The sequence below is a fragment of the Anguilla anguilla genome, chromosome 13 (genome assembly GCF_013347855.1).
Source record: "Anguilla anguilla isolate fAngAng1 chromosome 13, fAngAng1.pri, whole genome shotgun sequence".
In the NCBI taxonomy this organism is placed as follows: domain Eukaryota; kingdom Metazoa; phylum Chordata; class Actinopteri; order Anguilliformes; family Anguillidae; genus Anguilla; species Anguilla anguilla.
Window position 1 is genome coordinate 40,981,468 of NC_049213.1, and position 25,000 is coordinate 41,006,467.

General features: G+C 53.8%; 1 protein-coding gene across 1 annotated transcript in view; it reads left to right on the top strand.

The window, feature by feature from the left end:
• srgap2 (SLIT-ROBO Rho GTPase activating protein 2) overlaps positions 1-25,000 on the top strand; it is an 80,996-nt gene that overhangs the window by 23,118 nt on the left and 32,878 nt on the right. The window contains 1 exon segment of the mRNA XM_035387940.1: positions 24,193-24,385. Coding sequence (XP_035243831.1) covers positions 24,193-24,385 — 193 coding nt within the window.

Genomic DNA, 25,000 nt, shown 5'->3' on the forward strand with positions numbered 1-25,000 from the left:
AGAATAGAGTAGAGAGCAGACAGTAGAATAGAGTAGAGTAGAGAGCAGACAGTAGAATAGAATAGAATAGAGTGGAGAGCAGACAGTAGAGTAGAGTAGAGTAGAGAGCAGACAGTAGAATAGAATAGAATAGAGTGGAGAGCAGACAGTAGAATAGAGTAGAATAGAGTAGAGAGCAGACAGTAGAGTAGAGTAGAGAGCAGACAGTAGAATAGAATAGAATAGAGTGGAGAGCAGACAGTAGAATAGAGTAGAGAGCAGACAGTAGAGTAGAATAGAGTAGAGAGCAGACAGTAGAGTAGAGTAGAGAGCAGACAGTAGAATAGAATAGAATAGAGTGGAGAGCAGACAGTAGAATAGAGTAGAATAGAGTAGAGAGCAGACAGTAGAATAGAGTGGAGAGCAGACAGTAGAGTAGAGTAGAGAGCAGACAGTAGAATAGAGTAGAGCAGAGAGCAGACAGTAGAATAGAGTAGAGTGGAGAGCAGACAGTAGAATAGAGTAGAATAGAGTAGAGAGCAGACAGTAGAATAGAGTGGAGAGCAGACAGTAGAGTAGAGTAGAGAGCAGACAGTAGAATAGAGTAGAGTAGAGAGCAGACAGTAGAATAGAGTAGAGCAGAGAGCAGACAGTAGAATAGAGTAGAGCAGAGAGCAGACAGTAGAATAGAGTAGAGCAGAGAGCAGACAGTAGAATAGAGTAGAGCAGAGAGCAGACAGTAGAATAGAGTAGAATAGAGTGGAGAGCAGACAGTAGAATAGAGTAGAGAGCAGACAGTAGAATAGAGTAGAGTAGAGAGCAGACAGTAGAGTAGAGTAGGGTCGGTTAATGCTGTGCTTTACGGTTTAGGTGTTTGCACACTGGCTCACACTCAGGATACTGTGTAACACAGGAGAAGTGCAAACAGAATGATGCTAAAGGAAGTACGATTGGCCCACTCCTCTTTCAAAGCTCCCAGTATGCAGTACAGTCTGCTGCTGTGTGTAAAAACCTGCTGTCTATCTCTCCTGTAAGAACGCTGCTCTCTGCTGTCTCTCACTCCTGTAAGAACGCTGCTCTCTGCTGTCTCTCTCTCCTGTAAGAACGCTGCTGTCTCTGCTGTCTCTCTCTCCTGTTAGAACGCTGCTGTCTCTGCTGTCTCTCTCTCCTGTTAGAACGCTGCTGTCTCTGCTGTCTCTCACTCCTGTAAGAACGCTGCTCTCTGCTGTCTCTCTCTCCTGTGTGTAAAAACCTGCTGTCTCTGCTGTCTCTCTCTCCTGTAAGAACGCTGCTCTCTGCTGTCTCTCTCTCCTGTGTGTAAAAGCGCTGCTGTCTCTCTCTCCTGTAAGAACGCTGCTCTCTGCTGTCTCTCTCTCCTGTGTGTAAAAACCTGCTGTCTCTGCTGTCTCTCTCTCCTGTGTGTAAAAACCTGCTGTCTCTGCTGTCTCTCTCTCCTGTAAGAACGCTGCTCTCTGCTGTCTCTCTCTCCTGTGTGTAAAAACCTGCTGTCTCTGCTGTCTCTCTCTCCTGTGTGTAAAAGCGCTGCTGTCTCTGCTGTCTCTCTCTCCTGTGTGTAAAAGCGCTGCTGTCTCTGCTGTCTCTCTCTCCTGTAAGAACGCTGCTCTCTGCTGTCTCTCTCTCCTGTGTGTAAAAACCTGCTGTCTCTCTCTCCTGTGTGTAAAAGCGCTGCTGTCTCTCTCTCCTGTGTGTAAAAGCGCTGCTGTCTCTGCTGTCTCTCTCTCCTGTGTGATGTGCTACAGTATTAAAATCAGAGGATTCAGCCGCTCGGTAAATCCTGTGCCGATTGTAGTTTTTTATGGTAACTGGCAGCATCAGATGGGTAATTAATTGGCCCAAGTTTCTGAGAGATGGGGAAGAGATGGAGGGGGAGAGAGAGAGAGAGAAAGAGAAAGAGAGAGAGAGAGAGAGAGAGAGGGAGAGGGAGAGGGCTTCACCCAAGGCTAGGACTGTTTCCAAATCTGAAGTATGGAGCCTTGCTTGTTGTCGGCCATGGCAACATCAAAGCTTTCCTGTCAGATGGGCTGCCAGCGAAGGCGGGATTCCTTTGTTGTTCTGAGACGAAGAAAAAAGTCTTTCCTGTGAAGCAGTCCTGAGAACACATGTTTGTGTGGATCTGTGCTCAGCCTGTGTGTGTGGATCAGCAGGGAGGTGCAGGGAGATGCAGGGAGATGTAGGGTGTGTGTGTGTGTGTGTGTGTGTGTGTATTTGGGGGGGGAGGGGGGGTGTTTCCCTTCAGCAGTGGGGGTAAAGGTGCATTAATAATGCAGCTGCAGACGAAGTGGAGACCCAGCTGTCCGGGGATGGGGGGTCTGGGGGGGGCAGCGTTTTGGACGGTGTGGGGGTGTGTGTGTATGTGTATGTGTATGTGTGAGTGTGAGTGTGAGTGTGAGTGTGAGTGTGAGTGTGAGTGTGAGTGTGAGTGTGAGTGTGAGTGTGAGTGTGAGTGTGAGTGTGTGAGTATATATGTGTGTGTAGGTGTGTGTGTGTGTGCGGGGGTGTGTGTGTGTGGGTGTATATGTGTGTGTGTGTATATATGTGTGTGTAGGTGTGTGTGTGTGTGTGGGGGTGTATATGTGTGTGTGTGTGTGTGTGTGTGTGTGTGTGTGTGTGTGTGTGTGTGTGAGTGTGGGGGTGTGTGTATGTGTGGGGGTGGGGGTGTGTGTTTGTGTGTGTGTGTGTGGGGGTGGGGGTGTGTGTGTGTGTGGGGGTGGGGGTGTGTGTAGGTGTGTGTGTGTGTGTGTGTGTGTGAGTGTGGGGGTGTGTGTATGTGTGGGGGTGGGGGTGTGTGTGTGTGTGTGTGTGGGGGTGGGGGTGTGTGTGTGTGTGTGTGTGGGGGTGTATATGTGTGCGTGGGGGTGTGTATGTGTGTAGGTGTGTGTGTGTGGGGGTGTGTGGGGGTGTATATGTGTGGGGGGGGGGTGTGTGTGTGTGTGTAGGTGTATATGTGTGTGTGGGGGTGTAAGTGTGAGGGGGGGTGTATATGTGTGTGTGGGGGTGTATATGTGTGTGTGTGGGGAGGGGGGGGGGTGTATTAGCATTGAGCCGTGTCCTGGCAGGAGGATAAACAGCCCGTAAGCCGTGTCTGGAGGAAGTGGGCCACGCCCGGTGTGCTCGTGTTCTGAGGCGGCGTGTTTGTGTTGGCGGGACGTCCTGCTTCAGGGCCTCTGATAATGAGGCTCCAGCCCCCCCCCCCCCCCGCGCCGACCGGACTCCCATCTTATTTACTCAGCTTGGAGGCCTGTGGCTTCCGCGGGTCCGTCCGTCCGTCCGTCTGTCTGTCCGTCTGTCCGCTCTCTATGGGCTGCTTCGAACTGGGCCCCTCGCGGGGGGGGGGGGGGTGGGAGGACCACTGACCTCTTGTTCAATCAGAAGCTGATAAGAGGAGTTCCCATGGAAACCAGGGAGGTGATTGCACTGACAAATACCATTTAGCCTCGTGCATTTTCTGACCCGCTGCCCATGGGGGCGTTGCAGAGAGCGGCCAGGCAGTGGCCCCCTCCCCGACCCCCCCACGGTGTGAATCTCGGGTAGTGGAGAGTGGAGAGTGGAGAGTGGAGAGGGTGTGTCTGTGTGTGTGTGTGTGTGTGTGTGTGTGTGAGTGTGTTTGTGAGTGTGTTTGTGAGTGTGTGTGTGTGTGTGTGTTTGTCTGTGTGTGTGTGTGTGTGTGTGTCCTCAGCCTGGCCAGTGCAGAGAGAGCATCTTTTCCTCTGCAGGGTGCATCTTCAGCAGCTGTGACCTGTTATAAGTGCTTATAAACTTTTATAAATAAGCTGCATGCACCATTTTCCCAAATTCTTAAAAGCTTGAGAGCATCACATCCATGGTGTCCCATCCTCCCCCTCCCTAAATATGATGGGGAGAGAACCCTTCCCACCCCCCCCCCCCCCGCTGGGTTCGGCCTGCTGGAGCGAGCGGGACAGGCGGGGGATTCGGGGGGGGGGCTCCCTGGGGGCTGTCCTGCCCCGTGGGTGAAGGGGGCAGTGTCCTCGGGTGGTTTGATTTAGGGGTGCAGGGGTGCGTGAACTCCAGCTTCTCCTCCTGCTTTGATCTGACCCCTAATTTGCTGACATGGAGGCGGTCGAACGTGACCTCTCCCTCAGTCCGGAACATTCCAGAAACATCGTTCCACCGCTCAGGACGCTGAAGCCTGGTAATGAGCTTGGGGGAGGGGGGCGGGGCAGGGGGGGTCAGTATGGCTTTCTCTGCCATACGTCATACAGCAGCACCCTGTCTTTTAGCTGTCCGCCTGTCTGTCCCCTGTCTGTCTGTCTGTCTGCCTGTCTGTCTGTCTGTCAGTCTGCCTGCCTGCCTGTCTGTCTGTCTGTCAGTCTGCCTGCCTGTCTGTCAGGAGGGAGTTTCATTTCATTTGGGACAAAAAGCTTTTCTCATCTGCAGAAAACCCTGGAAGATCAATCAATCAATCAGTCAAACGTTATTTATTTAGGGATTGATTTCATACAGTAAAATGCAGTACAGAGTGCTTCCCATAATAAGACATGAGACCACAGCGCTGTAGCTGCTGAGTGTTGCTTCACCGTGGGTTTCTGTCCTGGTCTTAGGAGGCCCCTCCCATCAGACCCGAGGGTCCGTGGGGGTTCGTGCTTTAGCAGCGGGTCAGAGGGGGGGCTGGGTGCTGGACCCCTTTCTCAGAAGCTGAAGTAAAGTCTCTTCAGCAAACGGGCTGCAGTCACGCAGTTTACCCTCAGCGCTCCTAATCCCCTCTTAGACAGGGTCGTTTCTCAAACGTGTCTCACAGTCAGTTTAAGTGCACTGGCCTAATCTGCTCTTAGAGACACAGTACCTCCCTGTGTGACCTCACTGCGCAGTGCGGGGTGTACCTCCCTGTGTGACCTCACTGCGCAGTGCGGGGTGTACCTCTCTGTGTGACCTCACTGCGCAGTGCGGGGTGTACCTCTCTGTGTGACCTCACTGCGCAGTGCGGGGTGTACCTCTCTGTGTGACCTCACTGCGCAGTGCGGGGTGTACCTCTCTGTGTGACCTCACTGCGCAGTGCGGGGTGTACCTCTCTGTGTGACCTCACTGCGCAGTGCGGGGTGTACCTCTCTGTGTGACCTCACTGCGCAGTGCGGGGTGTACCTCCCTGTGTGACCTCACTGCGCAGTGCGGGGTGTACCTCTCTGTGTGACCCCACTGCGCAGTGCGGGGTGTACCTCTCTGTGTGACCTCACTGCGCAGTGCGGGGTGTACCTCTGTGTGTGACCTCACTGCGCAGTGCGGGGTGTACCTCTCTGTGGGACCCCACTGCGCAGTGCGGGGTGTACCTCTGTGTGTGACCTCACTGCGCAGTGCGGGGTGTACCTCTCTGTGTGACCCCACTGCGCAGTGCGGGGTGTAGAGAGACCTCACTGCGCAGTGTGGGGTGCAGTGTCAGACTCTACACGCTGCTCTGCAGACCCGTAAATCTGCTGGGAAAGCCTTGTTCAGAGAATGCGAAGGAATGCTACGTTGTGAAAGCCTTCTTGATCCTCCATTGTATGTGTTTACCACAGGGCTCTCGGTTTAAGCTGCTCTGTGATGTCTTTTTTACTCTGTGGTTGCACTGTAAATGGAGGCATTAACTCTGAGGCACGTGTGTGTTGGTGGTTCTGTGAAATGTAGTCTTTGTTGCCGGAGTGTACAGAGCGCGCTCAGAAGGTAATGTGATCGTTTGAGCCTACCTAAACCTGCCTGGCTCTGCGCCTCTCCCATAAACACTGCTGTGAGCCCCATTGCACACACACCTGTATTACACACACACATACCTGTACTACACACACACCTGTATTACACACACCTGCATTACACACACACCTGTATTACATACACCTGTACTACACACACACACCTGTATTACACACACACCTGCATTATACACACCTGTATTACACACACACCTGTACTACACACACATACCTGTACTACACACACATCTGTACTACACACACCTGTACTACAGACACGCACCTGTACTACAGACACACACCTGTATTACACACACACCTGTACTACAGACACGCACCTGTATTACACACACACACACCTGTACTACACACACACCTGTACTACACACACCTGTATTACACACACACACCTGTACTACACACACCTGCTTTTACACACACACCTGAACTGCAGACACACCTGTACTACACACACCTGTATTACACACACACCTGAACTACAGACACACACCTGTACTACACAGACACACCTGTATTACACAGACACACCTGTACTACAGACACGCTCCCGCTCATTAAACCCGTGTCACAGACGGGCACAGGGCCTGGCGCCCCCTCCTGGCTCGGGGTCTTTCTGCCAGTGTGGCAGGAAACTGGTCTGTGGCAGAGAAGTGGAGCCTTGTTTAGACCTGAGCGGCGGTCTCTGGAGGGAACGCTGGACTGTAGTAAAACAGAATTCCCTGAGAAACCCATTAATCTAAGTCAGGCGTGGGGGAGGGAGGAATGTGGAAAGGTTGTAGCTGAAAGTGGCAGAATCGAGCCGTTCTGCTGGGTCTGGGAGGGCAGCCGCGCACCGGCCTTCCCTCCTCAGCTCGCTTGTCTTGTGAAACGTGCGCGTTTTTGCTGAGGTGTGTCGTAATCTCTTCTGTCACCACTGAGGGGGCTGCTGCAGCAGCCATGTTTGTAAGGTCTGTCATTGCTGAGGGAGCTACTGTGGCAGCCATGCTTGTAGGGTGAACACACACACACGCACACATGCACACGCACACGCACACGCACACAGTTGCTGGCAGTGTGAGCTGTGTTTGTAATGTAGTGTTTGTTTTGGCGCATTCTGCTCAGACGGGGACAGACAGCAGATGCTGCAGATTCTGGCTGCTGGTCAGGACAAACAGCCTGCAGACAACACAGCGCATTTCAGCCTCAGCACAGCGCGCAGGGATGCGTCAGCGACATCGCCACAGCGCGTCCCTTTAACCTTTAACCTTTAACCTTTACCCTTTACCCTCACACTGCCCTGTCATGTGATCCTCCACAGTGAAAAGGGCTCAGCCACTGGCAGCGCTTCTGCTGATGGGGCCGAGGCGTTTGTGGTGATGTCAGATGTGAAAGGTGACCTTGGAGAGAGCGTGTTGGTAATGTGCTTTAGCGTACCTTAACAGTTTTCCTTTAACCATCACCTACAGTTACATCTGGGAGTATAGCTGCAGTTTACTACTGCCTCCTAGAACCACCAAAGGTGCGTTTTAACATGGCCAAGCATCACTCTTCATCTCCACACAGACAATATTTCACAACGCTGCCATTTTGGCTCAAAGAGTGCCAGATAACGTCTGCTGCAGTCCTTACAGGCCGAGAGCAGGGCTGCCATTTTGGCTCAAAGAGTGCCAGATTACCGTCTGCTGGAGTCCTTACAGGCCGAGAGCAGGGCTGCCATTTTGGCTCAAAGAGTGCCAGATAACCGTCTGCTGCAGCCAAGAGCACCTTAAGGGCTAAATCATTTTCACACTGTGTACGGGACCAAGTCCTGCCATAGAAGGGGGGGGGGGCGGCATGTGGACATGGGAATTCTGAGAGTTTAACAGATTGGAGACGATTGTGATCAGCTTGTTTATTTGCTTGGGTGGTTATTGTGTCTGTATAATATGAACAAGTGATGATACTGGCTCCATGTGTTTTATTTTAATATGGCCACGTCTCCCTGGCTCTGTGTGTGTTTGTTTACGTGGCGGTGATTATGACTGCAGTGTTTCCTTGTTTTGCTCAGAGTCAGAGATGCAAACCTGGTTCCAGACACAGATCTGAGAACGAGGTGTGATGTAATGAGCCAGGGAGCACACACATCCGCACACACACACACACACACTCACACATCCGCACCGCTCTTCAGATTCAAATCCGTGACTGCAAAGCGTGCCAAGCGGTCTGTCTGTCTCTGAGATATGCAGAGGTTCTGCTGCTCCAGCGGTCTGCTCTGCAGGAGACTGGGATTATTGCAGAGAGCAGAGAGTTTGTCCGTTTGAATGGGCACGGCGATGTTGTCCATGGAAGTGAAATGGAATGTAAACTGTTTAAGCCTCTGCTCAGAGACAGAGATACTGACCGGGTCCAGCGGGCATTTCTCTAGTCAGCTGTTTCACACAGGGGCTGTGTGTGTCATACGCACACGCTCACGCACACACACGCACGCGCGCGTGCTCACGCACACCCACACACACACGCGCATGTGCACGTACACGCACACACACGCACACACACACGCATGCGTGCTCACATGCACACACACACGCATGCGTGCTCACACGCACACACACATGTGCGCGCGCACACGCACACACACACACACATGCATGCGTGCTCACACACACACACACACACACACATGCATGCGCACGTACACGCACACGCTCACACACGCACGCACATGCACTCACACACACGCACATACACGCACGTGTGCTCGCTCACACACGCACGCACACACACGCGTGCACTCACACACACACACACACTCACACACTCACACACACACGTGCACTCACACACACACACACATGCGTGCTCGCTCACACACGCACGCACGCACACACACACGTGCACTCACACACACACACACACACACATGCATGCGTGCTCGCTCACACACACACACACACACACACACGCACACACACTCACACACGCACACACACTCATCAGCGGTGCTGTGGGGTTGGTTTGTAATGTAAGTGCTGTGTGTGCTGGAGGGTGGTGGGGTTAAAGAGTTAAATGGGGGATTAAAGAGGGATCGGGTTCCTGGCTGCTCTGCTTTATTTCTTTTTTTGTTCAACCAGGAAACAGAAATGCCTGGTGCTCTATTATAGGCGCATGTTATACTGACACACCCCCACCCCCGCCCCCCTGCCGTTTCTGAGTGAGACACAGATCCTGTTCTATCCTCCTGTTCTCCTGCGCTCCCTCCTCCTCTCCTCCTTCCCTCTTCTCCTCCTCCCCTCCTCTCCTGCACCTCTCCCCATCCCTCCCTGAAGTCTCTAATTGACTATGTAATCTTAGGGTTGTAGCTAGGTAAGCTGTTATATCTTAGTTGACTTAGTTATTGCACTTGTGCCTACTCAACTATTGCTTGTATTATTTGCATAGACTGCTTTGTTGCTGCCTTTGTTTGTGCTGATCAGATTAACCTACAGGGTCCAAGTTAAACTATGCGGTTGCTCCCTGCACTTGGAACTGTACTTCCCTCTAGGGTTTTTGACACACTTGTTCCTGGTTACGGTTATACACTTTGTTGTGACACGTCGCCCTGGATAAGAGCGTCTGCCAAATGCCTGTAATGCAATGTAATGAAATCGGCGCTCCCAGCATGCTCCCTGTCTCGGCTGCTGTAAAGCTGCTCGGGATGGCTGTGAGGAGAACTGGAGCAGATGTTCTGCTTTCTGTGGGGTCAGGATAACGCTTCGTTAAGGCGCGTTCTGGAGCTCTGCTGACGGTCTCTGAACGTACAGCAGACAGCGTTCAGCGAGCGGAGACCCCCCCCCCTCAGACACGGCGAGGCTGTGGCTGATTTTAAGGAGAGCGACGCCTTGTCGCCGCTCTTCTCATTGCCACAGCCACTCAGGGTGAACAGGTGGCTCATGCGGGTGGTTATTGATTAGCTGCTGAGGGTTTACGTGTTTAGGAGGGTGCGGTCGTGATCTATCTCTGAACACGCGGAGCGTTCATTACTGCTAATGACCCCGGGCCCGGCCCAGCCGTCCCTCCTGCATCACGCACAGTGCCGATCACTGGCCTCCCACAATGCCCTGCGCCCATTAATAGTAACGGGGAGTGTGTGTGTACACGTGTGTGTGTACATGTGTGTGTGTACGTGTGTGTGTGTGTGTGAGCGAGCACGCATGCGTGTGTGTGTGTACGTGTGTGTGTGTGTGTGTGTGTACGTGTGTGTGTGGTTACATGTGTGTTTGTGTGTGTGCGTGTGTGTGTGTGTGTGTACGTGTGTGTGTACGTGTGTGTGTGTACATGTGTGTGTGTACGTGTGTGTGTGTGTGTACATGTGTGTACACGTGTGTTTGTGTGTGTGTGTGTGTGTGTGTACACGTGTGTGTGTGTGTACGTGTGTGTGTGTGTGTTTGCATGCGTGTGTGTGTGACCCCTTCAGCTGGGCAATCAGCGTCATGTGACCACGCAGAGCTGTGTGCAGGGGAGCGGGGGGGGGGGTCTCAGGGTTGGCCACAATAACTTAACAAATTGGCGCATGGGGAGACACTAGATGACATAAAACATCTATTGCTATTACATTTTCCTGGGGGGAAAAATGATCGACTTTGTATTTTGAACGTATTGTTGCCATTAATTTGCATTGGAGCTGGTGGCTGAGACGCCTACAGGAGCCAACTGCACTGGTGCTAGTGAGCAACACCTCAACAAGACCAGGAAGTGAGCCTCGACACCCCCACAGTGACACCCCCACACTTCCCGGGTCTGCAGTGTCCCGCGCTGTGATCATGTGATCAGGCTCAGACACATCTCTCGCCGTTCGGTCTCAGGAAGAGCAGGCGAACGCCGAGCCTCCTGCTGTGTTTGTGCAGATTGTGCTGTAGATTGCTTTTGCCTGCTCTAATCTGCCGCTCATCGTGTGTCCGTGGGATGGGTCTGACGATGTCTCTGCTCGTCTCCTGCATCTCAGTCATCTGAGAGATCCGGGCTTTTCTGTGGGAGTTTGAAGAACTGTGACCTCGTTCAACTTTCAGTCAGGACTGCGCAAGTGTAGAGATTTGTTATCAGTAGCAGGCCAGGAGGGAGTTACGAGTGCCTTTGTGTTCAGCCAAGTACAAATCCGTCCAGCTTTTATCTCAGCAGCTTTCAGTGGAGGTTGCAGTTCAGAAATTTAGTGAATTGAAAACTTTTGGCTGCCTTCTGGATGTGTATTCGGCCCGAACGGCACAGCGGAGGGATATCTGTGTATGTGAGCGAGCGACAGAGCGGCACAGCGGAGGGATATCTGTGTATGTGAGCGAGCGACAGAGCGGCACAGCGGAGGGATATCTGTGTATGTGAGCGAGCGACAGAGCGGCACAGCGGAGGGATATCTGTGTATGTGAGCGAGCGACAGAGCGGCACAGCGGAGGGATATCTGTGTATGTGAGCGAGCGACAGAACGGCACAGCGGAGGGATATCTGTGTGTGTGAGCGAGCGACAGAGCGGCACAGCGGAGGGATATCTGTGTATGTGAGCGAGCGACAGAACGGCACAGCGGAGGGATATCTGTGTGTGTGAGCGAGCGACAGAACGGCACAGCGGAGGGATATCTGTGTGTGTGAGCGAGCGACAGAACGGCACAGCGGAGGGATATCTGTGTGTGTGAGCGAGCGACAGAACGGCACAGCGGAGGGATATCTGTGTATGTGAGCGAGCGACAGAGCGGCACAGCGGAGGGATATCTGTGTGTGTGAGCGAGCGACAGAACGGCACAGCGGAGGGATATCTGTGTATGTGAGCGAGCGACAGAGCGGCACAGCGGAGGGATATCTGTGTATGTGAGCGAGCGACAGAGCGGCACAGCGGAGGGATATCTGTGTATGTGAGCGAGCGACAGAGCGGCACAGCGGAGGGATATCTGTGTGTGTGAGCGAGCGACAGAACGGCACAGCGGAGGGATATCTGTGTATGTGAGCGAGCGACAGAGCGGCACAGCGGAGGGATATCTGTGTATGTGAGCGAGCGTTCAGTGTTCCTCAGTGTTGATAAATCAGCGAGCCCCTCCGGGTAACAGCTTACTGTAAATGACCGCTGTGGTTGTCATGACGGCACGCACGTCTGCGGTCATGGGAATTGGTGAATATTTGAGTGGTCAGAAATATCTGGCTTGTTGTTCTGATGAAAGCGTTTCTGTAGCGCTGCCAGTGAAGCGGGGTGTGTGGCGCCATACCTGCAGGTCAGGTGACCCGCCCGACGTCCTGGTGGAAGAGACTTCAGTTTCTGTTACTTCACAGGTTTTTGGGAAACGAGGTGTTTGCGTTGTGTTGAGTGAGTGAGTGTTCTCCTTGTGTTGAGTGAGTAAGTGTTCTCCTTGTGTTGTCTGTGTGTTTCTGTGTGTGTGTGTGTGTGTGTGTGTGTGTTTCTGTGTGTGTGAGTGTGTGTGCGTGTGTGTGTGTGTGTGAGTGTGTGTGTGTGTGTGTGTGTGTGTGTGTATGTATCTGTGTGTGTGTGTGTGTGTGTGTGTGTGTGGGGGGGGCAGGCTGAGTGCTGTTTGTTTGTGAGGACCACACAGCCTCGGTCCCTGTGACATCTGCTCACTGTTACCGCCTGACCGCACGCTCCTCCTCTGCTCTACCACTCCCCCCCACCCCCCACCCCCACCCCCCCACGCTGAAATGACAAACTTGTGATAATGAAAGGGGAGACGCGGGGGGGGGGGGGGCTGAGTGCAGGAATGCCAGCGATGCAGCCGCATGTGACTCTCTGTGGCCCCGCCCCTTCCCTATGGCATAGATGCTGCACAGGTTGTGCCTGCACAGGTAGACGCTGCGCAGGTAGCACAGTTAGACGCTGCGCAGGTAGCACAGGTAGACGCTGCGCAGGTTGTGCCTGCACAGGTAGACGCTGCGCAGGTAGCACTGGTAGACGCTGCGCAGGTATCACTGGTAGACGCTGCGCAGGTAGCACAGGTAGACGCTGCACAGGTAGCACTGGTAGACGCTGCACAGGTAGCACTGGTAGACGCTGCGCAGGTAGCACTGGTAGACGCTGCGCAGGTAGCACTGGTAGACGCTGCGCAGGTAGCACTGGTAGACGCTGCGCAGGTAGCACTGGTAGACGCTGCGCAGGTAGCACTGGTAGACGCTGCGCAGGTAGCACTGGTAGACGCTGCGCAGGTAGCACTGGTAGACGCTGCGACTCTGTTGTTTTGACTCTTTGCCGTGGTTTAGAGGGGCCTCAGCTTCTCCATGTGAGATTCAGATGCTTCTTCTGACAACCAATCAGCTTTTAAAGCCTGCTCTGCTGACTGTCAATCAGCCAATCAGCTTTTAAAGCCCCCACTGCTGACAGCCAATCAGCCAATCAGCTTTTAAAGGCTGCTGTGAAGGGGGCATCATGGGAAGGCATGGGGGTGGGGGGCTGTTTGTTTTGTGCACTTCCCTGCTGCTGCCACCTGGTACCTGGACGCCCCTGTTTGTCTGGCCTCTGAGGGGGGGCTGTAATCCCCCCCCATCCTGGGCGTACCAGCTGGCATGCAGTGCCCTGCCGGATCAGGCCCTGGGACAGTAATAACACAGGAAGTGAGGCACTGGCAGACTGCTCTACAGATGGCACTGTGCTCTCACAGCGCTGGGTTCGGGGGGGGGCTGGGGGGGCCTGGGGGGGGGCGGGGGGCAGTTTCCTGTCTGCTCCGGAACGGCAGATATTTCTGTACTGTGTAGTGTGTAGTGTGTTGTGTATGATGTATGGATATAGAGTGTGTTGTGTATGATGTATTGATATAGAGTGTGTTGTGTATGATGTATAGATATAGTGTGTGTTGTGTATGATGTATTGATATAGAGTGTGTTGTGTATGATGTATAGATATAGTGTGTGTTGTGTATGATGTATTGATATAGAGTGTGTTGTGTATGATGTATTGATATAGAGTGTGTTATGTATGATGTATGGATATAGAGTGTGTTGTGTATGCTTGGATGTAGTGTGACACTTCAGACACCCACTCTGAGACTCCTGTACTGACCTCACTGTTAGTGTGTCTGTGTGTGTGTGTGCGTGTGTGTGTGTGAGTGTGAGTATGTGTGTGTCTGTCTGTGTCTGTGGGTGTGTGTGTGAGTGAGTATCTGTGCGTGTGTGTGTGTGTGTGTGTGTGAGTGTGAGTATGTGTGTGTCTGTCTGTGTCTGTGGGTGTGTGTGTGAGTGAGTGCGTGTGTGTGTGCGTGTGCGTGTGTGTGTGTGTGTGTGCGTGTGTGTGTGTGCGTGTGCGTGTGTGTGTGTGTGTGTGTGTGTGTGTGTGTGTGAGTGTGAGTATGTGTGTGTGTGTCTGTGTCTGTGGGTGTGTGTGTGTGTGAGTGAGTGAGTATCTGTGTGTGTGTGTGTGTGTGTGTGTGTGTGTGTCTGTGTGTGTGCGTGCGTGTGCGTGTGCGCGTGCGCGTGTGCGTGCGTGTGTGTGCACAGGATCACTGCCTGATTGGGTTTGGGGCTGTCGTGCGAGAGGGCAGACGGCCCCCATCTGGAGGGACTGAGTGCGGGTGGGGGTGTCTCATCCTTTTTTTGAGGGGGGAGGGCTCTGTAATTGATTTGAGAGATCTCCAAGGCTCCTGTGTGTTTGTATCCGTCTGTCCCTCGACTGAATCAGCGAGTGCATTAGTTTCCTGGGGGGGGGGGGGCACTACAGATGGATGAGGCTTTCTGTCACTTCTAATATCCCTCTTCTTAATCATACAGAGGCTCCTCCCCCTGAACAGGTCAGAGGTCAGATGGAGTCCTGATGGATTCAAAATTGACCTTATAAGGGTATAACTGCTCTATGCCCAATGACATTTCCTCCTTTAGAAAGACTGTTAGTGAAGACCTCTGTGCAGGATGGTGCCTTGTGTGTTTCTTGCTGAGTAAAGGTTAGAAGTTTGCATGTTTTTTGGCAAGTGAAGGGTAGTGGTTTGTGTGTTTTTGGGGTGTAAGGGTTAGTGGGTTGTGTGTTTTTGGGGTGTAAGGGTTAGTGGGTTAGTGGTTTGTGTGTTTTTTGGGGTGTAAGGGTTAGTGGGTTAGTGGGTTGTGTGTTTTTGGGGTGTAAGGGTTAGTGGGTTGTGTGTGTTTTGGGGTGTAAGGGTTAGTGGGTTAGTGGGTTGTGTGTTTTTGGGGTGTAAGGGTTAGTGGGTTGTGTGTGTTTTGGGGTGTAAGGGTTAGTGGGTTGTGTGTTTTTGGGGTGTAAGGGTTAGTGGATTGTGTGTTTTTGGGGTGTAAGGGTTAGTGGGTTGTGTGTGTTTTGGGGTGTAAGGGTTAGTGGGTTGTGTGTTTTTGGGGTGTAGGGGTAGTGGGTTGTGTGTTTTTGGGGTGTAAAGGGTAGTGGGTTGTGTGTGTTTTGGGGTGTAGGGGTAGTGGGTTGTGTGTGTTTTGGGGTGTAGGGGTAGTGGGTTGTGTGTTTTGGGGTGTAAAGGGTAGTGGGTTGTGTGTTTTGGGGTGTAAGGGTAGTGGATTGTGTGTTTTTGGGGTGTAGGGGTAGTGGGTTGTGTGTTTTGGGGTGTAGGGGTAGTGGGTTGTGTGTGTTTTGGGGTGTAAGGGTAGTGGGTTGTGTGTTTTGGGGTGTAGGGGTAGTGGGTTGTGTGTGTTTTGGGGTGTAGGGTTAGTGGGTTGTGTGTGTATTTGGGGTGTAAAGGGTAGTGGGTTGTGTGTTTTTGGGGTGTAGCGGTAGTGGGTTGTGTGTATTTGGGGTGTATGGGTAGTGGGTTAGTGGGTTGTGTGTTTTTGGGGTGTAGGGTTAGTGGGTTGTGTGTTTTTGGGGTGTAGGGGTAGTGGGTTGTGTGTGTTTGGGGTGTAGGGGTAGTGGGTTGTGTGTGTTTTGGGGTGTAGGGTTAGTGGGTTGTGTGTTTTTGGGGTGTAGCGGTAGTGGGTTGTGTGTATTTGGGGTGTATGGGTAGTGGGTTAGTGGGTTGTGTGTTTTTGGGGTGTAGGAGTAGTGGGTTGTGTGTGTTTGGGGTGTAGGGGTAGTGGGTTAGTGGGTTGTGTGTATTTGGGGTGTAAGAGTTGTGTGGACGTTGCTGAGCCCAGCTCTTGCTTGTTTCGGCTGAGTGGTCTGCAGGTAAAGACTCTGCGGTGAGCGTTGGGCTCCTGCTATTGAGAGCTCATCGCTGTTTGTTTGGGGGGGGGGGGGGGTGAAAAAAAACAGTGGTGAAGGCCGTGGTCTGTGGGTGAACTCCGCACTCCCGCGTGGCCGCGCGGTGTGCCAGCATAGCGGGTTAGCGGTCCTCAGGAGGGTGTTTTTGTCCGGACTGCGGTGTCAGCGAGTCACTTCCGGTCACTCTGAACCAGACGGGTCAGCACACCGTTTCTCAAGTGCGGTAAACGGACCGTTACTACCCCATGCTCTCAGCCTTTTAGAGGAGTTAAGCAGGCCTGTGTGTCTGTGTGTGTGTGTCTGTGAGTGTCTGTGTGTGTGTGTGTCTGTGAGTGTGTGTGTGTCTGTGTCTGTGTGTGCGTGTGCGTGTGTGTGTGTGCGTGTGTGTCTGTGTGTGTGTGTGTGTGTGTCTGTGTGTGTGTGTGTGTGTGCGTGTGTGTCTGTGTGTGTGTGTGCGTGTGTGTCTGTGTGTGTGTGCGTGTGTGTCTGTGTGTGTCTGTGAGTGTGTGTGTGTGTGTGTGTGTCTGTGTCTGTGTCTGTGTCTGTGTCTGTGTGTGCGTGTGCGTGTGCGTGTGCGTGTGCGTGTGCGTGTGCGAGTGTGCGTGTGTGTCTGTGTGTGTGTGTGCGTGTGTGTCTGTGTGTGTGTCTGTGAGTGTGTGTGTGTGTGTGTGAGTGTGTGTGTGTGTCTGTGAGTGAGTGTGTGTGTGTGTGTGTCTGTGAGTGTGTGTGTGTGTGTGTGTGTGTGCGCGCGCGGGTGTGTCTGTGTCTGTGAGTGTGTGTGTGTCTGTGTGTGTGTGTCTGTGTCTGTGTCTGTGTGTGTGTCTGTGAGTGTGTGTGTCTGTGTGTCTGTCTGTGTGTGTGTGTATGAGTGTGAGTGTGTGTAGATTTGGGGCACATGTGGGTAAAGGGGGCAGATTTGGGGTGTGTGTGGGTAAAGGGGGCAGATTTGGGGTGTGTGTGGGTAAAGGGGGCAGATTTGCTGCTTTGGAGGTGAAGTTGTGAGGCGCTGTGATGTGAGGCGCTGTGATGTGAGGCGCTGTGATGTGAGGCCAGGGACAGGTCCTGCAGGGTCAGTTTCAGTAGCGCAGAGAATCAGACTGTGTCCCTGAGCAGGCTACCGTGGAAACGCCTTCCAGACCCAGACCCACCCACTGTGCTGGGAGAGGCCAGATCACACAACCGCTGGCAGCACAACAGAGTCCCAACCCAGCCTGCTAACACACACACACACACACACACACACAGACCACACTCACACACACACACACACACACTCAAACAGCCAGTGAGTTAGCACTCTGTGACACTGTTCTACATTTTGGGAGGAATCATGCTGAGCACTCCCTCACCTTTCCCGGCTCTCCTGTTGGGGGTCAGGGGTCAGGGGTGAAAGGGGCGTGGTCAGGAGGAGTGTGTAATGGCCCCCGATGTTGCTTTAGCCCCTCAGGAGAGCGGGGGTAAGCAGGAAGCATCCTGGACTGTCCCCGCTGAGCAGGGAGGGGGTGTTTCCCAGGAGTGACCAGCCCCTGTTCTGAGCCCTGGTGTGGCCACATCTCGTATTCCATAATGGGAGCTGTCTGTCAAATGGAGGGGCGGGGGAGGGGGTGGGGCTTGTTGGCCTTTCTTCTTTTGCTCCTAAATTTCACTCATGAACATGAGCATTTGTGTGGTGGTCGTTTTAATTATGTAGATGGAGGAGGAGCCCTTTGCTAACTCCCTGTCCTGTCTCATTGGTGAGCGCTTGTCCTGTCTCATTGGTGTGAGCGCTTGTCCTGTCTCATTGGTGTGAGTGCTTGTCCTGTCTCATTGGTGTGAGCGCTTGTCCTGTCTCATTGGTGTGAGCGCTTGTCCTGTCTCATTGGTGTGAGCGCTTGTCCTGTCTCATTGGTGTGAGTGCTTGTCCTGTCTCATTGGTGTGAGCGCTTGTCCTGTCTCATTGGTGTGAGCGCTTGTCCTGTCTCATGTGTGAGCGCTTGTCCTGTCTCATTGGTGTGAGCGCTTGTCCTGTCTCATTGGTGTGAGCGCTTGTCCTGTCTCATTGGTGTGAGCGCTTGTCCTGTCTCATTGGTGTGAGCGCTTGTCCTGTCTCATTGGTGTGAGCGCTTGTCCTGTCTCATTGGTGAGCGCTTGTCCTGTCTCATTGGTGTGAGCGCTTGTCCTGCTCTTTGTGTTTGCTCTGACTGCTGCTCCCCAGGGAGAGCCTGTCCTTTTGTATTTCCCTTTATTTGAGCGCTCACTGCCTCCTGGATGAGCAGATCCCCCTGTGCTCATCTCTCTTCAGTGACCACCATTTCTGCTGGTGCCCCCCAGTCACATGACCTGCTGGTGCCCTAGTCACATGACCTGCTGGTACCTCCAGTCACATGACCAGCTGGTACCCCCTAGTCACATGACCTGCTGGTGTCCTGTCACATTTTCTTATTTATTGGCTTCCCCTTTCTTCCCGGTAGATGTTCTGCTTTTAGGGATGACCTGGTGTCTTGGTGCCGGTAGGCTGGTCGCACTCAGAGCTGTGCTTGCAGGAAGCTCGCGGTACGAGACAGAAAATCCCGGCAGGAATTCCTCCATTCCAGCCATAGTTTTGCTCCTCCTGCTGAAACAGTATCTGCCGCCTGGCGAACGCGCCTCATGCTGCGGATTACCTCCGGCACGTCTGCAGCCCAGAGTCCGCCCCACGCAGGAATCTCATTCGGAAACAGACAGAGAGAGAGCCCAAAGCAGCAAGGGGCTCCTCACATGGAGGGTGTCCCACAAACCCCCCTGGCCCCACCTCAGTATATCCCCGTCTCAACCTCCAGCGATTATCCTGGACCTCTGATTCCTGTAGAGAAAGCAACAGAAACAAAAAAATGTTTTTTTAAGGCCTGTTTCTGCTCCTGCTCCTGGCCTGTCTCTGCTCCCAGCCTGTTTCTGCTCCTGCTCCCGGCCTGCTTCTGCTCCTGCTCCCGGCCTGTTTCTGCTCCTGCTCCTGGCCTGTTTCTGCTCCTGCTCCCGCTCCCGGCCTGTTTCTGCTCCTGCTCCTGGCCTGTTTCTGCTCCTGCTCCTGGCCTGTTTCTGCTCCTGCTCCTGGCCTGTTTCTGCTCCTGCTCCTGGCCTGTTTCTGCACCTGCTCCCGGCCTGTTTCTGCTCCTGCTCCTGGCCTGTTTCTGCACCTGCTCCCGCTCCTGTTTCTGCTCCCAGCCTGTTTCTGCTCCCAGCCTGTTACTGAATGGGACGGGCTTTGCTGGTTTCCCTCCTACAGTTTTGGGAGCCCCCCCCCATGCTCACATGCTTCCTCTCTCACTTCCTGCTGCTCGCTCCCATCAGGCCCTGCAGAAAAGAGCAGCTTCCTGTTTGTGGGGCTGAATGGAGATACTCTTCCCACCCCGTGTAATGACGCAGGGAATCACTGGGAGTTACACTCAGCCCCGCCCGGGAAAATCATTCCGCCATTGTGTGTGTGTATGTGTGTGTGTGTGTGTGTGTGTGTGTGTGTGTTTTTTAAATCTGTTTTTGGCATCATATTTTTTCTTTTTGACTTGTTTTATTTTCCATGGAATTGTGAAGACAATGAGAGCCGCTCAGAGTAACTCCCAAACCCCCCCCCCCCCCCCCCCCGCTCCCCGCGTGTGCGCACAGACACACACAGACACACACATGCACACAGAAACACATGCACACACAGACACACACAGACACACACAGGCGCACACAGGCACACACAGGTTCACACATGCACACACAGCTTCTCACAGACACACCTGCACACACAGGCACACACAGGCACACACAGACACACACAGACACACACAGACACACACAGGCACACACAGACACACACAGGTTCACACAGACACACACAGACACACAGGCACACACAGCTTCTCACAGACACACACACAGACACACATGCCAACACATGCCAACACAGACACACACACACAGACACACAGACACACAGACACACAGACACACATGCACACACAGACACACAGACACACATGCACACACAGACACACACAGGCGCACACAAGCACACACATGCACACACAGACACACACACAGACACACAGGTTCACACAGGCATGCACTCTGCCCTCCGTGCCAAGCAAATCTTGATATGTGCTTGTTAGTTCTTGAGCAGTGCTGTTTGTTTGCGTTCCAGTACCAAAGATGCACTCGATTGGCCAACCAGCAGAAAATAAGGGTGTGCGTGTCTGAGACGAGCGAGCCTCACTCCTGCAGGAGGTGTGAATGCCTCGTCTGCGAGGAGCGAGCCTCTCACTCCTGCAGGAGGCATGTCTGAGACGACCGAGTCTCTCACTCCTGCAGGAGGCGTGTCTGAGACGACCGAGCCTCTCACTCCTGCAGGAGGCGTGTCTGAGACGACCGAGTCTCTCACTCCTGCAGGAGGTGTGAATGCCTCGTCGTTAGAAAGCTCAGGCCTGTCTGCCCGTGAGGAGCAGAGGGTGCGAGTCACAGAGCTGAGAATCAGCCTCAGGCTTGGGGCTGTTAGGCCTTCATCTGATATGAACGTAGATTTAACTGCTCTTTGTTCTTTTTACTGTTTGTTCTTAATGTAAAATGGCAGAATCTTATTTGCTTGTGAATAATTGATTTAAAATATATTTATCCTCCTTGTCAGGGAGCGTGATGATGCCCCTCACCCCTGTGCCCCCCCACCCCACCCCACACCCCCCTCTCCACTGTGCCCCCCCACCCCACCCCACAGGCCCCTCTCCACTCACAGGGGCAGAGCCAGGGCGATTGGGACGCTGCCCCCCCACAGTGCCCCCCCCCATGGCAGGCAGTGCGTCTCTAATGGACACAGCTGTGCTGTAATGAGGCCGCTACGCACCGCTCGTTTGTGAACATGCTGACGAGGGGGGACGGGGGGGGGCTCGTTAGTTCCGTTTGTTTGATTGTGTTATTCTGGGACATTAAGCGAGCGAAGCGTTCTCTGGGCTCTGAGGGTGGGCTTGGGTGCGGGACGCTGCGTTCGATGGCATGTGTGATTTCATCAGACCTTTGTTTTGGTGGAGGGGGGGCTGGTGACATCCGTGGGTCTTGTGGGAAGGCTTTGTGGGGACTTCCTGTTCTCGCTGCACACCGCAGCAGCTGATTTGCTCTTTTGTCTGTGTCCTCGCTGAGAACGCCACAGCGTGCTGGCGTCTGTACACCCGCCACACAGACGCCCACTACCGCCATCGCCCCAAACCCCTGTCAACCCTGTCTGTAAACCCTGCCCCAAACCCTGCCCCAAACCCTGACTGTACACCCTGTCTGTAAACCCTGCCCCAAACTGTCTGTAAACCCTGCCCCAAACCCTGACTGTAAACCCTGTCTGTAAACCCTGCCCCAAACCCTGACTGTCTGTAAACCCTGCCCCAAACCCTGTCTTTAAACCCTGCCCCAAACCCTGTCTGTAAACCCTGCCCCAAACCCTGACTGTCTGTAAACCCTGCCCCAAACTCTGTCTGTAAACCCTGCCCCAAACTCTGTCTGTAAACTCTGTCTGTAAACCTTGCCCCAAACTCTGTCTGTGGATCAGTGTCTGTAAATCCTGCTCGGGGTGCTGTCTGTGGATCCGTGTCTGTAAATGCTGCTCTGGGTGCTGTCTGTGGATCCGTGTCTGTAAATGCTGCTTGGGGTGCAGTCTGTGGATCCGTGTCTGTAAATGCTGCTCGGGGTGCTGTCTGTGGATCCGTGTCTGTAAATGCTGCTCGGGGTGCTGTCTGTGGATCCGTGTCTGTAAATGCTGCTCGGGGTGCTGTCTGTGGATCCGTGTCTGTAAATGCTGCTCGGGGTGCTGTCTGTGGATCCGTGTCTGTAAATGCTGCTCGGGGTGCTGTCTGTGGATCCGTGTCTGTAAATGCTGGCCTTTGCACTCTGAAGGCATTCCAGGGCAGTGGCTCGGCCGGCTAAGTTGTTGCTGTTGAGCCCTCCGGTCCAGCGGCCTGTGGTAACGCACCCAAAGTTTGCAGCTGCGTTTCCTGAGTGCGGTGTGTTGTGCCAGCATGCCCGGAAGTGAATGTTAAAGACAGTTCAAGCTCCGTTGCCGTGGATACGGGTGTTGCTTTTGCAGATTAATAACCCTGATAAATGACAATGGGAATAAGTGCAGAACTGCTGCTGGCGTCTGGAGGGGCATGGCTGTTCAGTTTACTTTATCTGACAGTTATTAAAGTGCATGTTACAGCAAGTCCTGCATTGAGCTGAGTGCCAGCCTTCTTCTGCTTTTTATTTCCTGCCAACTTTCATTTTTAGAAAAATTGTGCAACTCTGCATTTCTTCTGGTCCTGAACTGGTTTCAGTTCATGGTCTCCGCTGACCGTGCCGGGGTAGGGGGGCGTGGGGGAGCGTCGGGGGGGACGGGGGGGTGGCGGAGGGGCGTGGGGGGGGGGCGGGGGGGTGGGGAGCGTGGGGGGTGTGTATCAGCGACGAGCTGCTCCCACGTAATATTCGGTCTGTTTAAGCCCCTCAGGACGGCCCGGACTGTGTGCTGCTAAAGCCATTTAGTCAGGCGGAATTTCCCCCTGAATTCAGCTCTGCCCCCCCCCCTCTGCCCCCCCCATACGGGACATCACACACGCGTTCAGCGGCACGTTGGGTCAGGCTTCCTGCTGAGCTCGTCTGTGCGTTCCCTCGCGCGCGTCCCAGGCTGATGAGTACAGCAGCAGTTCCCGGCCAATCGGCCGCCTCGTTTAAACCGCCACCCTCGTTTGGGGTCAGCTGACAGCCGGGACGTTCCCCACGGAACCCGGGTGGAACCCCGGTGGAACCCTGGCCGGGCAGACGCTGCCTTTCTGCTCCTGAGACTCTAAAGAGCTGAGAGAGGATCAGATTAGCAGGGCTTCCCTCCACCGTGGAGCACAGAAACACGCTCAGGGCTTCCCTCCACCGTGGAGTACAGAAACACGCTCAGGGCCTCCCTCCACCGTGGAGTACAGAAACACGCTCAGGGCCTCCCTCCACCGTGGAGTACAGAAACACGCTCAGGGCTTCCCTCCACCGTGGAGCACAGAAACACGCTCAGGGCCTCCCTCCACCTTGGAGTACAGAAACACACTCAGGGCTTCCCTCCACCGTGGAGCACAGAAACACGCTCAGGGCCTCCCTCCACCGTGGAGCACAGAAACACGCTCAGGGCCTCCCTCCACCGTGGAGTACAGAAACACGCTCAGGGCTTCCCTCCACCGTGGAGTACAGAAACACGCTCAGGGCCTCCCTCCACCGTGGAGCACAGAAACACGCTCAGGGCCTCCCTCCACCGTGGAGCACAGAAACACGCTCAGGGCCTCCCTCCACCGTGGAGTACAGAAACACGCTCAGGGCCTCCCTCCACCGTGGAGTACAGTAACACGCACAGGGCCTCCCTCCACCGTGGAGTACAGAAACACGCTCAGGGCTTCCCTCCACCGTGGAGTACAGAAACACGCTCAGGGCCTCCCTCCACCGTGGAGTACAGAAACACGCTCAGGGCTTCCCTCCACCGTGGAGTACAGAAACACGCTCAGGGCTTCCCTCCACCGTGGAGTACAGAAACACGCTCAGGGCCTCCCTCCACCGTGGAGTACAGAAACACGCTCAGGGCTTCCCTCCACCGTGGAGTACAGAAACACGCTCAGGGCTTCCCTCCACCGTGGAGTACAGAAACACGCTCAGGGCTTCCCTCCACCGTGGAGCACAGAAACACGCTCAGGGCTTCCCTCCACCGTGGAGTACAGAAACACGCTCAGGGCCTCCCTCCACCGTGGAGTACAGAAACACACTCAGAGCAAAGCTACCGCGTATCAGCCAATAGAAACGTGCTCATGCTCTTGGGCTGTAAGTCCTGATGTATTGATTTTATCCAGAGTGAATTATGTGGATAACTTTTAAAATGTGTTTTTTTATTTAATTTTTTACATTTTTTTAGTCATACTGTCTTCTGCCCAGTTGTTGCTGTCTGGCCCCTGATATACCCCCCCCCCCTCGCTAGCTACACTGCTGGTGCTGTACACTAGCCATGCTATGCCATGCTATGCTATGCTATGTTATGTTACACAGTATGTTTTTTTTTTGCATATGAATAGTTGAAATTCACAGTGAGCTAATTTGTCTGCTTCAATGCCCCGCTCTGCTGTTATATTTCTGTTTAGGTTTCGTTTGATTTTTTTTTTTCATTATTAAGTATTCAAATAATTCCTGAGAGGCACCTGTTTGGACTGTCGCGGGTTCCGCTTGTTCTTAAACAGGAAGGATTTGTGGTTGAACGAGGCTGGTGATGTAAACGCAGACGGGGTGTGTGCAGGAACACGCTCACACGCGTGTGTCACGGGAGAGAGATGCTGAGCCTTAACGGGCCAATCAGGAGCCGCCGTGTGGGGCGTGACCCCCGCCTGACCCCCGCATGCCCCCCGTCTGACCCGCCTCTCCCCCCCCCCCTCCCGTTGGCAGAGATCCGGACGCAGCTGGGGGAGCAGCTCCGGTGTCTGGACCAGCAGAGCGAGCTGCGCGTGCAGCTGCTGCAGGACCTGCAGGACTTCTTCCGCAAGAAGGGCGAGATCGAGATGGACTACTCCCGCAACCTGGAGAAGCTCGCCGAGAGGTTCCTGGCCAAGACCCGCAGCGCCAAGGACCACCTGTTCAAGTAAGGGGGGGGGGGGGGGAGTGAAGGGGGGGGGGACATGCGGCATTACCCACGGTGCTGCTGTTCAAAAGAAGTCATTTTGCAGATGATGTACAGTTTCTTCGTCCTGTCCAAGGTGGAACAAAGTGACTTCTGAACTTTTCCACTTTTGATTGCGTTCATTAGACAAAACAAGGCGAAAATTGCTCTACTGTGTTGTTTTAAAACTCCAGTGAAGTCCTGGGGAAATGAGCCAGGCGTGTGTTTAATCTGGAGTGGGGCTCCTCCCTGAATCCGCCCCGCCCCGTTCTGCTTCTGCCTGCCGGACGGCCGAAGTGGGCAGGTGGGGATTTTGTGCTGCAGCTCGTTGGGGTGAAATCCTGCCGCCTGGCTTTTCTCCGCTCTCACATGCAGACAGAAGAGCTTTCTCTCGTAACGTTGGGCTGGGTCAGACCTGCAGTAACTCTGTGTCTGCGCAGTCTGCTTCTGATAGCCTGTCGTTAACCTTGCTCCCTTATCAGATGAACTGTCACGTTGAGTTTGTCACACGGTGAATTGTGTACAGTGGGCTGCAGCTTGAGCTGGGTGGGTGGGGTGGGGGGGGTGTGCTGGGGGGGGTGTTCGTGCATGGGGGCG